Here is a 14,748-nt window from a genome sequence, read left to right as displayed (position 1 = left end):
GTCATGTCTCAAGACAAGTATCCAGATTTGGATAGTTGACATGGCTGTCACATAGAATGTCCTTGCAGGACTGAAATATTCAGGGATGGTGGGGCATCAGGTTGGTAATTTACTCTTAAGTGGTTCAGGAAGGAAGTTTTGTACCATACTTTAAAATTTTCTCTAAGTTTATGATCATTTCAAAAAAATTTATAAGGAGATATTTTACAGCTCCTCATTGCTTCTCTTTGAGTTTTCACCATAATAGTTTTAGTGTCCCTTGATGATTATTCCTAATATTCATTAATGCTGTGATCGTTGCAAAATAGTAATTTTCCAACTCCATCATTCCTGTATACTAGTTGGCATTTTACTATAAGCAGTAACTTTCTTTTCTCACCTATTTTTATTAGTAGGGACTTGTGGATCCTTACTTTTCCAATGACTCCAATCTTTTATTATTATTAATTTTGAAGCTCAGATTGTTTCAATTTGGCTTTCATATAAAGAATGGGGGCTGGCTGCATTTCTTCAAGCAGCTCCTTACTTCTGGAACCACAAAGTGATTCAGGCTCCTCTTATAAATACAGGTCTGCCCAGTCTCTGGAGTTAGCCACTTCTCCAAAGAACCATGTTCCTTTTAGTAGACAATGATATTTAAACCAGGACAACCACTATAATTTCCTTTTGTTGTCAAAACATTTTAACCATAATTAAAATTAGGATTTTAATGCTTCTATTTGGCAATATTGTGTGTTCCCTAGTATTCATCAAAAAACTGAATGAATGCTATTTAAAATTGATTTTTGTTTACTGTTGATAGATGAGACCAAGAACAATTGGGAGGTGTCAGCACTTTCTCAAGCTGCCCAGAAAGGATTTAATAAAGTTTTATTAAAGCATCTGAAAAAGACAAAGAACATTTCATCAGTAAGAAATCCCTTGTATTTTCTTTACCTTAAACAATGCAGAGATTAGATTCTAATGCTTATGAAAAGTAAAAATCTTCATTTAAAATGTTAATTCTTATATATAAATTGCAGTATAGAAATAATTTCAATATGTTTTTAGCTGTAAGAATGTAAGAAATATTAACTCTTTGGTTTATTGTCTTGATCTTGTTTTCCTGTTTTCTTCACCTTCAGATGTATTTAGTGGATAATAAAAAGTAGTATGTTTCATATTCAATAAGCAATCAGAATATTGATATGGGTATGTAAGAGTGAATCATTTACATACTAGATCTTAAAATACATCATTTTATCAAATTTAATTCATGCCAGTTTTTGTGTTTTTTGGTGATGATTTCTTAAGATCAGGTTTTTGAGATGTGGCGTATAATGTAATAGGAAAAAAAGAATAAAGAGAAAACAGTATAGAGAAAATATGTATTTTAGGTATGAAGTGAAAATTAAAATTTGAAAAACTTCTTATGTTTAGAACTGATAATGCAAGCTCCAGGGTAAATTCTTTCTACCTCATTATCTTTGACAGCTTTTGATTGAGAGACTGCATACAACTGGAAATGTCTGTCTAAAATATTTAAGTTATTTTATCACATATAAATAAGGCAAGTTAAAATTACTTGAGAATACCTCGAGTTTTGCAAATAAAATTTCTTTACAGATACATAATCCCATATTCTCTAGGAGAGTGGTTCTTGAAGTGAGGACCCCTGTGGGTTCCAGGGTACAAGGCCAAAACTATTTTTACTCAGTGACATTTGCACTGTGGTGTAATGGTGGGTAACACTGTTGGTTCCTTAGCACTTTATTAAATCTTGACCCTTGAAGGCATGTCTTTTTAATGTTCTGTGTGATGAAACAGGAAGTATGCATAAAACAGTCTACCGCATAGTGCAGTGTAACAGTTCTCTTCAGGAAAAGCACTTTTGTGATGCTTTGAGCTGTGAGCTCAAGTAGCGACTTATTTCATGAACACCATTTTTACTTGAAAGAACAACTGACAAGACAAACTGTAGCTATTCAGTATTTGGCAGAGATTTTATCTAAAATAAATAGAGTGAGCCTGTCACTTCAAAGAAAACATTTGAGATTATTTGTTGCCAATGATAAAATTCAAGCTTTTTAAACAAAAATTAAATTTTGGAAAACTTGAAACCATCACCATGAGCTTGACAGCTTCTCAGTACTTAAAGATTTTTCTGAAGAGATTGGTGATATTAACAAATGTGATTTTTTTTTTCCATATGTAATGAAATGTGTCAACATTTGGAAGATCTGCATAACCGAGTAAACCAATATTTTGAGATGACCAGTACATTATGCTACCAAATCATGCATGGGTAAAAAAAAATCCGCTCAAAGTGCAAGATAGACCAATGGATTTTAATGTAACAGACCTTACCACTTGTTCAGTTTTAGAGTAGTGTCAAAGAATAACCACAGTTATCTAAAAAGATTATTAAAATACACCGCTCTCTTCCAAGCGTGGCCCAAACAACGTATCACCATAGTTGTTTTCTAGTGAGCCAGACAAAGAGATGCACAAATGTGAAAGTGTCACTTTCCTGAGGTTTTTAAATTTTATTTGGAAAATACAGTTACTTTTCCTAAAACTATGTCATTTGTTAACGTGTAATGGGTTTCATATTTTTAAATAAAATAATAACAATGTCAAGGTTTTAATCTCTAGTATGATAAATACTGATAAATATGACCCACTTTAAAAGTTCTTTGGGGATCTTCAGTATTTTTTAAGGGTATAAAGGGTCCTGCCAACACTTTGGAACTGCTGGCCTTGGAAATGGATATATGACTGCAAAACTGGAAAACATGTGACTTGTTTCCATGAATTTGCAATAATATTAACAGCAGTACTATGTAGATATAATGAGCCATTAAGAGACATTAATAACAGAGAGGGTCGTAAAATAGTTTATTTTTTCCTCTCATAATTCTCTTAATTTTTAACTCTGTTATCATCACATGTATATCATTGTTCAAATTTGCAGAATGAAGCACTGTCCTTAGAAGAAATAAGGATTAGAGTAGTACAAATGCTTGGCTTTCTAGGAGGACAAATAAACAAAAATCTCCTAACAGGTAAACTTTGCTTTAAAATAAATTTACCTCTGTAGATGTATTTGTACTTTAATTTGGATGTGTAAAGATCATGGTATATTCTGGTATTTGCTCCTATATGTGATTTATATATTTTCAAATAAGATTACAAAGAACAGTATTTTGCCTAATGAAATGCTTTGACTATACCCATGCAATCTGGATAATTCACTACTAGTTGGGAAAATGTTCTAGCCTGATTTGTTAAGTACATTTTCCATTTTGAAACAGAATCTAGTTTGACATTTTTTTAAAAATATTAAACATTGTGTCAGGAATTCAAAGTTAATCTTTTTTAAATCCAATATTCTTACACTAATCAAAAACTAATGATGTAATGTATGGTGATTAACATTACATAAAAAAAAATACGATATTCTTAGTATTTGGATATTTCTAGAGTGTTTTTGACTGGAATCAATATTTTAGATTAGTAAAAATTCATGTGTATTTTTAGTTTTGAAATTTCATATTAAGTATACTAGTGACTTTTGGTTATTTAGGAAGTTAGAACCTATACTGAGAAAATAAGTTTTACAAAGGGGAGATTTTTAATAAAAATATTGTTCTTTTATCATTTTTCCATATAACACCTAAAATAATTCTTACTGAAAATGGAAATTAAACATTCTAGACTGTTAAATTTGTTTAAAAATAATTTTACTTTTTTTTTTTTTTTAAAGATTTTATTTATTTATTTGACAGACAGTGAGAGAGGGAACACAAGCAGGGGGAGTGGGAGAGGGAGAAGCAGGCTTCCCACTGAGCAGGGAATCCGATGTGGGACTCAATCCCAGGACCCTGGGACCATGACCCTAGCCGAAGGCAGACACTTAACAACTGAGCCACCCAGGCACCCCAAAAAATAATTTTACTTTAAATCGAAGTTAGAAATAGTTTGTCAGTGGTTTCTAATGTTGTAGTTACATGTCTGAAGTAAAACAAAACAGAAAAGGAAAGATGAATAACATACTTAACACACTCTTCTTTCACTAATGAATTGTAGAGCAATTGCTATTAGAAAGATTTTGAATGAAAACATGCTCTTCCTGATTTTTTTTAACAGTTGCATCCTCAGATGAAATGATGAAGAAATGTGTGGCATGGGACAGAGAAAAAAGACTCAGTTTTGCAGTACCATTTATAGAAATGAAACCTGTCATTTATCTGGATGTGTTCTTGCCTCGGGTCACAGAATTAGCTCTTTCAGCTAGCGACAGACAAACTAAAGTACTTTTTTCATTACACATTATTTAGAATCTCTGCTTTTTAAAACCCTGAATTCCAATATCATTAATTTTATATTTTCCATAATATGGTAATTAGACAATGATTCAGTTATCAGAAGTAGTTGTCACTGATAAAAAGGAAATATCTAATAGATAATAACCTGGCAAAACATTAATACACCAAGACTGTTCATAATAGAAAATACAGTACAAAGGGCATTTAAAAGTGATTTCCAGTCTGTGCACCGTTATCTCCTTAACCTGGGAGATTAGAAACACATAATCTCAAGTTTTTATGAAATTCATTTGTAAATTTCTGAAGTACTTTAAAAGTATATTTACTAAAAGTGATGGTTGAAAATGTGTTAACAATTGAAGCAAAGTTCTGTAGTAATGGCCACAGTGAAATATATTTCTATGAATGCACTAGTCCCAATTTGTCTAAATCTTTTAAGTTTCAATTCTTACCTCTTGGATACAGACTAAAGTGCCCAGAGCGTTAATTTTACACAAGAAGTGCTACTTCCAGTTAAGTATAATTATATAAATTTATATATTTTACATCTGCTGTAAAAAGTTTCTTTTTAAAGGGCTAAATGGAGTTAACATTTCAAAATATTCTTCCCTTGTAAACCTGGAAACTTAAACTCGGTTGAACTCCTGGCTTATTTTAGGTTGCGGCTTGTGAGCTTTTACACAGCATGGTTATGTTTATGTTGGGAAAAGCCACTCAAATGCCTGAAGGTGATCAAGGTTTCCCACCCATGTACCAGCTCTACAAGCGAACTTTTCCTGTGCTACTTCAACTTGCATGTGATGTAGATCAGGTAAGTGAATGATTTTGAATCTGACACAGTTGCAAAGTTGGGTCTAGTTCAGTGATCGTCAGAGCTTGCTGCAGGTTGGAATGCCCTGGGGATCTTAAATACTGCTACTTGGCTGCTGCCCCTTCTGACTGATTTAATTCCTCAGGGATTTGACCTTAGGGATTGGGACTTTTAAAAGCTCTCCTGGTGATTTTTAATGTGCCACAATTTGGGAATGAATCACTGAACAGTTACTGATAGGGTAGGCATCTAAAGCTGAGTTGGCAGTCTCCCCTCATGTAGGGACTTACAGTCTCAAGGAGTGAAGGAGAGATAAGTAACCATGTACAAGATTGCAAATGTTGACAAATGGCCTCTGCCTGATGAATTTGTGGTAAATTCTCCATTGCTGCAATGAAGGAGAAAAAACTAGAATTCTCAGTTCAGTTGATGAAGCTAGTATATCTCTGATACTAGGGTGCACACATAAAAAAGGAAACTAAATGAAAAACTCATTTGAGGGGCGCCTGGGTGGCTCAGTCATTAAGCGTCTGCCTTCGGCTCAGGTCATGATCCCAGGGTCCTGGGATGGAGCCCCACATTGGGCTCCTTGCTCCACAGGGAGACTGCTTCTCCCTCTGCTTGCCACTCCCCCTGCTTGTGCGCTCTCTCTCTTTCTGATAAACAAAATCTTAAAAAAAAAAAAAAAAAAACAAAACCTCATTTGAAAATATAGATGGAACATTCTTCACCATATATAAATGAATACAATCCAGCAAAGTATTAAGATGTGCTGTGAATAAATAGGATTTTTGTTTAAAACTGGAAATTCACCACAGAATCAGATTTCAGAAGCAGTGATTGTCACCATAGAAGCCTAAAAGGTATTTGTCCTGCTAAACTAGGAAGAGTTTAATGTTATCTTTAATACGATAAAGAATGTCTCCCTGAAGACTAGAGCCAAATCATCCCCAGGCATGAGGCACTAATGCCTTGTGCTTGGGCCAGGACAGAAGCCCAAGGTGAGGCAGTGAGTTGGCCTGTTGAGGGGCACCTCCAGCACCTAACCAGAGCAGTTCCTGTAGTATGGAGTGGTTGTTTAGTATTACTTCACGTGCATTTAATTAATTATTTGAAGTGGTTAGTATTTGAGCCTCTCACCAGGCTGAGTTCCCTGAGGACAAGGACAGTAGAAAGGAAGGAGAAGAGATTATTATTTTGATTATAATTTTTTTTATTAAACCTGGAAAGCCCAAAAATACCAACTGCTAAACTCGAGGAGTTAGTAAAGGAAGAAGCTGATGAATTACAAAATTCTCATATATGAGTATTCTCATAAATACATACATATATATATTTTTTTCTTTTAGAGAGAGAACTGGGGGGGAGGGGCAGAGGGAGAGAAAGAGAGAGAATCTTAAACAGGCTCCACCCTCAGCGTGGAGCCTGACACTGGGCTTGATGTCATAACACTGAGATCATGACCTGCGCCTACATCAAAAGTCAGACACTCGACTGACTGAGCCACCCAGGCATCCCAGCATTCTTATATATCTTTAATATTAGTATTGACCACTTGGAAAATATGTAAATATGTTTACAGCATCTCATTAATAGCATCAAATATATATATATAAAATGTCTATAAATAAATTTTAATATGCCAGGTGATGTATATTTTATGAATATAAAATGAGCATGCTCGGTACTTGAGATAGAAGAATCAATATTGTGGGGCACCTGGGTGGCTCAGTTAGTTGAGCATCTGCCTTCAGCTCAGGTCATGATCTCAGGGTCCTGGGATTGAGCCCTGCATTGGGCTCCCTGCTCAGCAGGGAGCCTGCTTCTCCCTCTCCCTGTGCCCCTCCCCTTGCTTGTGACCCCTCTCTCTCTCTCTCAAATAAATGAATGGAATCTTTTTTAAAAAAAAAAAGAAGAATTAATATTGAAAAAATGCCAGCTCTTCCCTAATCAGTCATTAAGTTTGGTATCATTCCAGCAGAAAGCCCAGAATTAATTTCATTTTAACCCAAAAAGTAATCTGAAAGAATAATTGCTTGAGCCTAACCAAGAAAAATTTTGAAAGGGTAGAGTACTAAAGGAAGTCTTGCCTTAGCAGATGTTAAAATGAAACCATGTTAATTATAATAGCATTGAACTAGGCACAGATAGATTGGTGGGAGGATCTTATAGCTGCCAAGTGGACTCATGTGTATACATAAAAATTGTATATATGGTAGAAGAGGCTTTCTAAGTTAGAAATGGATCATTTAGTAAATCATATTAGGCCAGTTGGCTAACATGAAAAATTAATTTCAAATTAAGAGAAGGAAAAACAAACTATATTACAGAAAAATGTAATGAGTTATAACATGTCTGTGTGTATCTTTGGATCAGAATGGTCTTTTTCATTGATAAAATATGTTACTTAATATAGAAACACATGAAGCTAAAAGTGAATCTCCATCTCATCACCCCTTTCCCACTCTTATTCCCCTGGAAAAGCCCCTTTCTCCTCTGCCAAAAGGTTGGTGAATATATGCCCAGATCTTTGTAAAAACATGTTTTCACAAACATGCATATTCAAAAACTTTTATGTACAAAATGTGATTTCTGCTACTTGGATGGACTTCATTATCATTACATTATAGGCATCCTTCCACGTCTTTCCCTAAAGTCTGCATAGAAAGGGAGATTTTCCTACAAAATATAGAAGCAGATATATGGAAGAAAAATATTAACGTCTTGACAGTTTTGACTTTATAAATGCTTAAAAATACTGAATGGCACAAAAAACACAATTTTTCTATGTACATAACGTAGGGAAATTTTTTTGCAACACTCCACTGAGGATAAAAGAGCCTTAAATGGGCAAGTGGATAAAGAACACAAATAGAGGGGCGCCTGGGTGGCTCAGTCGTTAGGCGTCTGCCTTCGGCTCAGGTCATGATCCCAGGGTCCTGGGATCGAGCCCCGCATCGGGCTCCCTGCTCCGCGGGAAGCCTGCTTCTCCCTCTCCCACTCCCCCTGCTTGTGTTCCTGCTCTCGCTATCTCTCTGTCAAATAAATAAAATATTAAAAAAAAAAAAAACCACAAATAGACAGTTGATAAATGAAGAGAGATATATAGCCAATGAAAGATACTTTTAAATATTTCATCTTTTTAGTAAACAAGGAAATTCAAATTAAAATGATATTGTTTACATCTATTGTCAAATATTTTATCTTATTATTATTTTTTTAAAGATTTTTTTTATTTATTTGAGAGAGAGAGAGAGCACAGGCACGGGGACCAGCAGAAGGAGAGGGAGAAGCAGCCTCCCCAGCTCTGAACAGAGAGCCCAATGTGGGGCTGGATCCCAGGACCCTAGGATCATGACCTGAGCTGAAGGCAGATGCTTAACCGGCTGAGCCACACAGGCCGCCCCTATTGTCAAATACTTTAAAAAATTGACAGTGTTTAGTGTTGGCAAGCATGTAGGGAAAGGACCTTGAGAGTTGTGGCTGGTGGGAATGTGAATGGACCCAGGCTATAGGTGGGCAGAGCAAAAGGCTGGGTGACCTGCACCCTGGACCAATACTTTGATTACTACAGATGTGCTCAGAACAGTGTATGTGACTTTTCAGTGATTTCTTCCTAATAGTCAAAAATACCTGCATTTCTAATAATAGGATTTGGGCAACTGGATCATGGTATATCTATATATGAGATACGAGGCAGCTAATAAAATATTGATATAGCTTATGTATTTATATGAAAATACTCAAAATTAAGAGGAAAAGTGGTTACAAAAATGTGTATTTATTTTTACATATGCATATATGTATATTTAAATGTGTGTAAATAAAATATTTTGAAAGTTACAGTGATTTTGAATGTTCTCAGTCATTATCTTTGGGATATAGAATTGTAGATATAGTTTTCTACATTTTCTGTAATTTCTATAAGGTGTGTATATGTATATATATACATTTGTGTGTATGCATGTGTATTATATGTATATAATTTACTTACTATGGATAAGAGAGTATAATTCTTTTGGGAAAAAAAAGTGATGCTTTAAGACCAAGTTAAACTTCCACACTTAAAGGTAAGAACTTGGGGCGCCTGGGTGGCTCAGTCGGTTGAGCGTCTGCCTTCAGCTCAGGTCATGATCCCAGGGTCCTGGGATCAAGCCCCGCATCGGGCTCCCTGCTCGGCGGGAAGCCTGCTTCTCCCTCTCCCACTCCCCCTGCTTGTGTTCCCTCTCTCGCTGTGTCTCTCTCTGTCAAATAAATAAATAAATTAATTAATTAATTAATTAATTAATTTAAAAAATCTTTAAAGGTAAGAACTTTTACTTTGATTAGTCCTAAGGTTAGAAAGATACTCTTTTGGGGAAAAATATCCAAGGGCAAGAGGACTGTGTTGTTTAGTCTGAGTCCCCAGACATTCTACATGGTTTTGACATGATATACGTACCAAAGTGCTTCATTCTTGAGCTCAGTGTCAGTGGGGAGATAGAACTCCCCTGGATTTCTTGGTATTTCTATAGGAGCCTTAGCCTTCTGAGACACAGAAATGTTTAAGATACAAAGTTTGCCTTCATTTCTGCCATAAACATTTTACTTTTCATATATAATGAGGATTAGATGTGTAATCATTTGTGTAGGTAATTGCTATGATCCAAAAGGATAATAAGACCTCTTTTAACTACCCAAGAGATCACATGGTCACACCAGACTAGGCCACCACGTTAAGCTCCCAAGGTTCCAGGAAGATGAGTACTGTCTCCCTGGGTATTATCTTTCAGAGGGGAGGAGTCCAGGCCTGGCAGACATCTGGGATTGTAAAAGCCAGAGACCCACAAGGCTCTCTGCTCCTGGAGAAACTTTATTTACATTCTAGAAGGTTGGAGTGAGAACCCAAGATCTTTTCCATCCCAAGCTCCAAGTAGTAAAGATTTTACTCCTTCTTTTTGGCAGGGTAAGAGAGTTGATTCTTTGTCCTTTATCTCTTCTTCTGTGATATGGGCTTTAAAGTTTGTATACGTAGGGTGTTGATCTGACTTTCATTTTGTCACCACAAGGGTGTGAATCACGCTGTAGGGAACCACGTGGTCATTATTTGCCTTTTTTTTGGGAAAGAGAGGGAGAGGGAGAACAGGGTGGGGGGGATGGGGCCGAAGGAGAGGGAGAGAGAGAATCTTAAGCAGGCTCCATGCTAGGCATTGGGGCTCAATCTCATGACCCTGAGATCATGACCTGAGCTGATATCAAGAGTCGGATGCTTAACCAACTGAGGCACCCAGGCACCTGGCAGTATTTGCTTTTTAGTTGAATAATGATAATGTCTGTGATCCAGAATACCTTATATGCATGTTTAGGATCAAATTAATGAAGATAAATATTTTTAAGAAACAAACAATATCTGCCTCCATAATTGAAGAACAATAAGTTTTAGTATGCATATTTTTCTCTGCTGGACTCGGGAAACAGTGAAGAAGAGCTAGAAAGAACATGTTCATCAATGAATTTTAACTAGAAAAGGAAACTAATAAAACCATTGTATTATTACTTAATTTTTCCTGTCATTTAGACAGAACTCTTTCCAATATTAAATTACTTTACCATAAAGAAAATAAACTCTAATGGTATTGTTCTTCAGGTGACAAGGCAACTATATGAGCCCCTAGTTATGCAACTGATTCACTGGTTCACAAACAATAAGAAATTTGAAAGTCAGGATACTGTCGCCTTACTAGAAACGATATTGGTAAGTAATGGTTGATTCTTTTCCTGTTATTTGCATTGATCTATGTTTAGAACTTTAAGAAAAATTACCTGTCAAGATATCAAAATGTAGCTTGTAGCTAGGTCATATTGTCTTTTTTCTTTTGTTTTAGAGAATTTGTGAAATGACATTTTAACCGACAGGATGCCATAGTTATTTACTGAAGTGTTACTTTTAAATATCTACAAGCAGTGTGCACATTTTTTAAGATTTATTTGAGAGAGAGAGAGAGAGCACACACAAGTGGGGGAAGGGGCAAAGGGAGAGAATCCTCAAGCAGACTCCCTGCTGAGTGCAGAGCCTGACATGGGCCTCGATCCCATGACCCATGAGATCATGACCTGAGCCAAAACTAAGAGTTAGATGCTCAACCGACTGAGCCACCCAGGTGCCCCTGCACATTTTGTTGTTGTTATTTTGTCCTCTTTTTTGGGAGAGTGGTTGTAAATTGACAGACTTCATTATGTTAAGGCTCTGTGTGTGTGTGTGTATGTGTGTGTGTAGAGTAGGAGTGAATAAGAATGTGCTTAAAACTTTTCATCAGTTGCAATACCCTCTTTTAAAAAAAAAAAATCTATAGTACAATAATTAAGAGTAAAAGGAATTTTTTGAGCTTATCCAGTTTTCTCCTGCATTCAGATTCGACAACTAAAGAGCCCTAGAAAGAGTATCCATTTCTGTAGAACTATCCTGAGACTGTAAAGTAGTATCATTAAGATTTGATCACTAGTTCATTGAAGGCAGAAGCAGGGAGGTCAGCTAAAGCCTTAGTGTCTTTTGACACTGATTTTATTATAATTTTCTGAGTTTTTGCAAATGAGTTTACATTGGATTCCTTTAAATGTCATCGTATTTGATTTTACCTGTTTTTTCATCCAATAATTTCATTTTGTCATATATTGACTTTGGAATCAGAAGCTCCAGTTAAGTGGATAGCAAGTTCATCCAAACAGACTTCTTTTAATTCCATGTTTTTGTAAACTGATTCCAATTTGAATGTGTGTGTCACTTTCTGTTAACTTTGAGAGGAGCCAGAGGAAATGAGGAATTTGACATTGGGCATCTGGACAGAGGAAATAAAGGCAGTAGGTGCTTGGTGTGTTTGTGAGGATTTCGGCTGTTGTGTTTTGCTTGCATGGGAGCATATTGCGAGGCAGGCTGGGAAGACATGTCAGGCAGAGCAGCAGAACATTGCATGTAGGGCAACCACATGCTCCAGTTTTCCCAAGACAGTCCTGATTATACTGGTTGTGTATGTGTCTCTCTTCATTCTCAGAGTTAACCTAGTTGGATGCCATGTTGTGGGCAGTGGGAGTTACTGAACATTTTAAATTAGGATGGTGACATGGTATCTGTGGTTTAATTCCCTGCAGTGTCTACCAGTGAGTCTTGTCTATAATAAATACATTTAATTAAATTTAACTTGCAGCTTATTTTCATTCAGATGAATTTATTCTAATGTTTCTGTTCTGAAGTTTCTGTCTAAGCTGTTTCTCTTGCCCTCTTGATCCTTGAAGGGGCTTAAGTAAGGGTTTCAGAAAGAAATCAGATAAGATCATGATAATGTAAAGTGAGATAGTTGAGGAAAGGAAAGGTAAAGGAGGAAATGTGAAGTTGGTACAGCGCTTGAGTGAAAGCATGTCTATAGGTTTCCCAGGAAGAATTGCTAATTCCCTAATGTCACCACATGCTTTATTTACCACTGCTCTGAGAAGCAGTAAGTATCACCTCTTCACATTTCCACAGTTAATTGCTTCTTGAATTCGAAATAGCACTGTAATCAAAGATTTTGCATGTAGCAAATAACTGGGATGTTAGGTAGAAGAACTCCCTTATTTCAGTGTTCAGTATAGTTTTTCAAGTTAAACCTTTCCTACACAGATCTAAGAGGGAATTAGGTCTAGAAGGAAACAAAAACATTCAAATTTCCTTCTTTGCATTTTTTTTCAGATATTTAAAAATGGCGCCTCTAGGAGACTGCTTTTATGGAAACTTACATTTTCAGAACCACATTTCCATGTGATTTTTCTTGTTTTTTTTTTTGTTTCTGTATTTCTTTTTCTTTTTTTTTTATTAACATATTATTTGTTTCGGGGTACAGGTCTGTGATTCATGGGTCTTACACAATTCACAGCGCTCACCATAGGACATACCCTCCCCAATGTCCATCACCCAGCCACCCCATAACTCCCACCTCCCTCCACTCCACCAACCCTCAGTTTGTTTGCTGAGATTAAGAGTCTCTTATGGTTTGTCTCCCTCTCTGGTTTCATCTTGTTTCATTTTTCCCTCCCTTCCCCTATGGTCCTCTGTCTTGTTTCTCAAATTCCTCATATCAGTGAGATCATATGATATTTGTCTTTCTCTGATTGACTTATTTCACTTAGCATAATACCCTCTAGTTCCCTCCACATTGTTGCAAATGGCAAGATTTCATTTTTTTGGATGGCTGCATAATATTCCATTGTGCATATATATATACACCACATCATCTTTATCCATTCATCTGTTGATGGACATCTTGGCTCTTACCATAGTTTGGCTGTCGTGGACATTATTGCTATAAACATTGGGGTGCATGTGCCCCTTCAGATCACTACATTTGTATCTTTGGGAAATATCCAGTTGTGCAGTTGCTGGGTCGTAGGGTAGTTCTATTTACAACATCTGGAGGAACCTCCATACTGTTTTCCAGAGTGGCTGCACCAGCTTGCATTCCTACCAACAGTGTAGGAGGGTTCACCTTTCTCTGCATCCTCGCCAACATCTGTCGTTTCCTGACTTGTTATTTTTAGCCATTCTGACTGGTGTGAGATGGTATCTCATTGAGGTTTTTTGATTTGTATTTCTCTGATGCCAAGTGATGTTGAGCACTTTTTCATGTGTCTGTTAGCCATTTGGATATCTTCTTTGGAAAAATGTTTGTTCATGTCTTCTGGCCATTTCTTGATTGGATTATTTGTTCTTTGGGTGTTGAGTTTGATTAAGTTCTTTATAGACTTTGGATACTAGCCCTTTATCTGATATGTCATTTAAAAATATCTTCTGCCATTCCATAGGTTGTCTTTGGGTTTTGTTGATTGTTTCCTTTGCTGTGCAAAAGCTTTTTATCTTGATGAAGTCCCAATAGTTCCTTTTTGCCCTTGCTTCCCTTGCCTTTGGCGATGTTTCTAGGAACAAGTTGCTGCGGCTGAGGTCAAAGAGGTTGCTGCCTGTGTTCTCCTCTAGGATTTTGATGGATTCCTGTCTCACATTTAGGTCTTTCATCCATTTGGAGTCTATTTTTGTGTGTGGTGTAAGGAAGTGGTCCAGTTTCATTCTTCTGCATGTGGCTGTCCAATTTTCCCAACACCATTTGTTGAAGAGACTGTCTTTTTTCCATTGGACATTCTTTCCTGCTTTGTTGAAGATTAGTTGACCGTAGAGTTGAGGGTCCATTTCTGGGCTCTTTTCTTTTCCACTGCTCTGTGTGTCTGTTTTTGTGCCAGTACCATACTGTCTTGATGATGACAGCTTTCTAATAGAGCTTGAAGTCCGGAATTGTGATGCCCTCAGCTTTGCTTTTCTTTTTCAACATTCCTCTGGCTACTTGGGGTCTTTTCCAGTTCCATACAAATTTTAGGATTATTTGTTCCAGCTCTGTGAAAAATATCCATGGTATTTTGATAGGGATTGCATTGAATGTGTAGATTGTTCTAGGTAGCATAGACATTTTCACAATATTTGTTCTTCCAATCCATCAGCATGGGATGTTTTTCCATTTCTTTATGTCTTCCTCAATTTCTTTCATGAGTATTCTATAGTTTTCTGGGTACGGATTCTTTGCCTCTTTGGTTAGATTTATTCCTAGGTATCATAGAATTTGGGGTGCAATTTTA

General features: G+C 36.4%; 1 protein-coding gene across 1 annotated transcript in view; it reads left to right on the top strand.

Moving 5' to 3' along the window:
* The window catches only part of PRKDC (protein kinase, DNA-activated, catalytic subunit), a gene marked incomplete at its 5' end in the record, with an annotated part of 225,068 nt that overhangs the window by 38,537 nt on the left and 171,783 nt on the right, over window positions 1–14,748 (top strand). Inside the window, 5 exon segments of the mRNA XM_081817118.1 lie at window positions 803–909; window positions 2,954–3,044; window positions 4,129–4,292; window positions 4,966–5,118; window positions 10,745–10,852. Coding sequence (XP_081673244.1) covers window positions 803–909; window positions 2,954–3,044; window positions 4,129–4,292; window positions 4,966–5,118; window positions 10,745–10,852 — 623 coding nt within the window.

Source organism: Leptonychotes weddellii, chromosome 4 (assembly GCF_054177405.1).
Source record: "Leptonychotes weddellii isolate Sample4059 chromosome 4, ASM5417740v2, whole genome shotgun sequence".
Classification (NCBI taxonomy): Eukaryota; Metazoa; Chordata; class Mammalia; order Carnivora; family Phocidae; genus Leptonychotes; species Leptonychotes weddellii.
The sequence above is the reverse complement of the archived record's forward strand: the minus strand, read 5'-3'. Positions and strand labels throughout refer to the sequence as shown.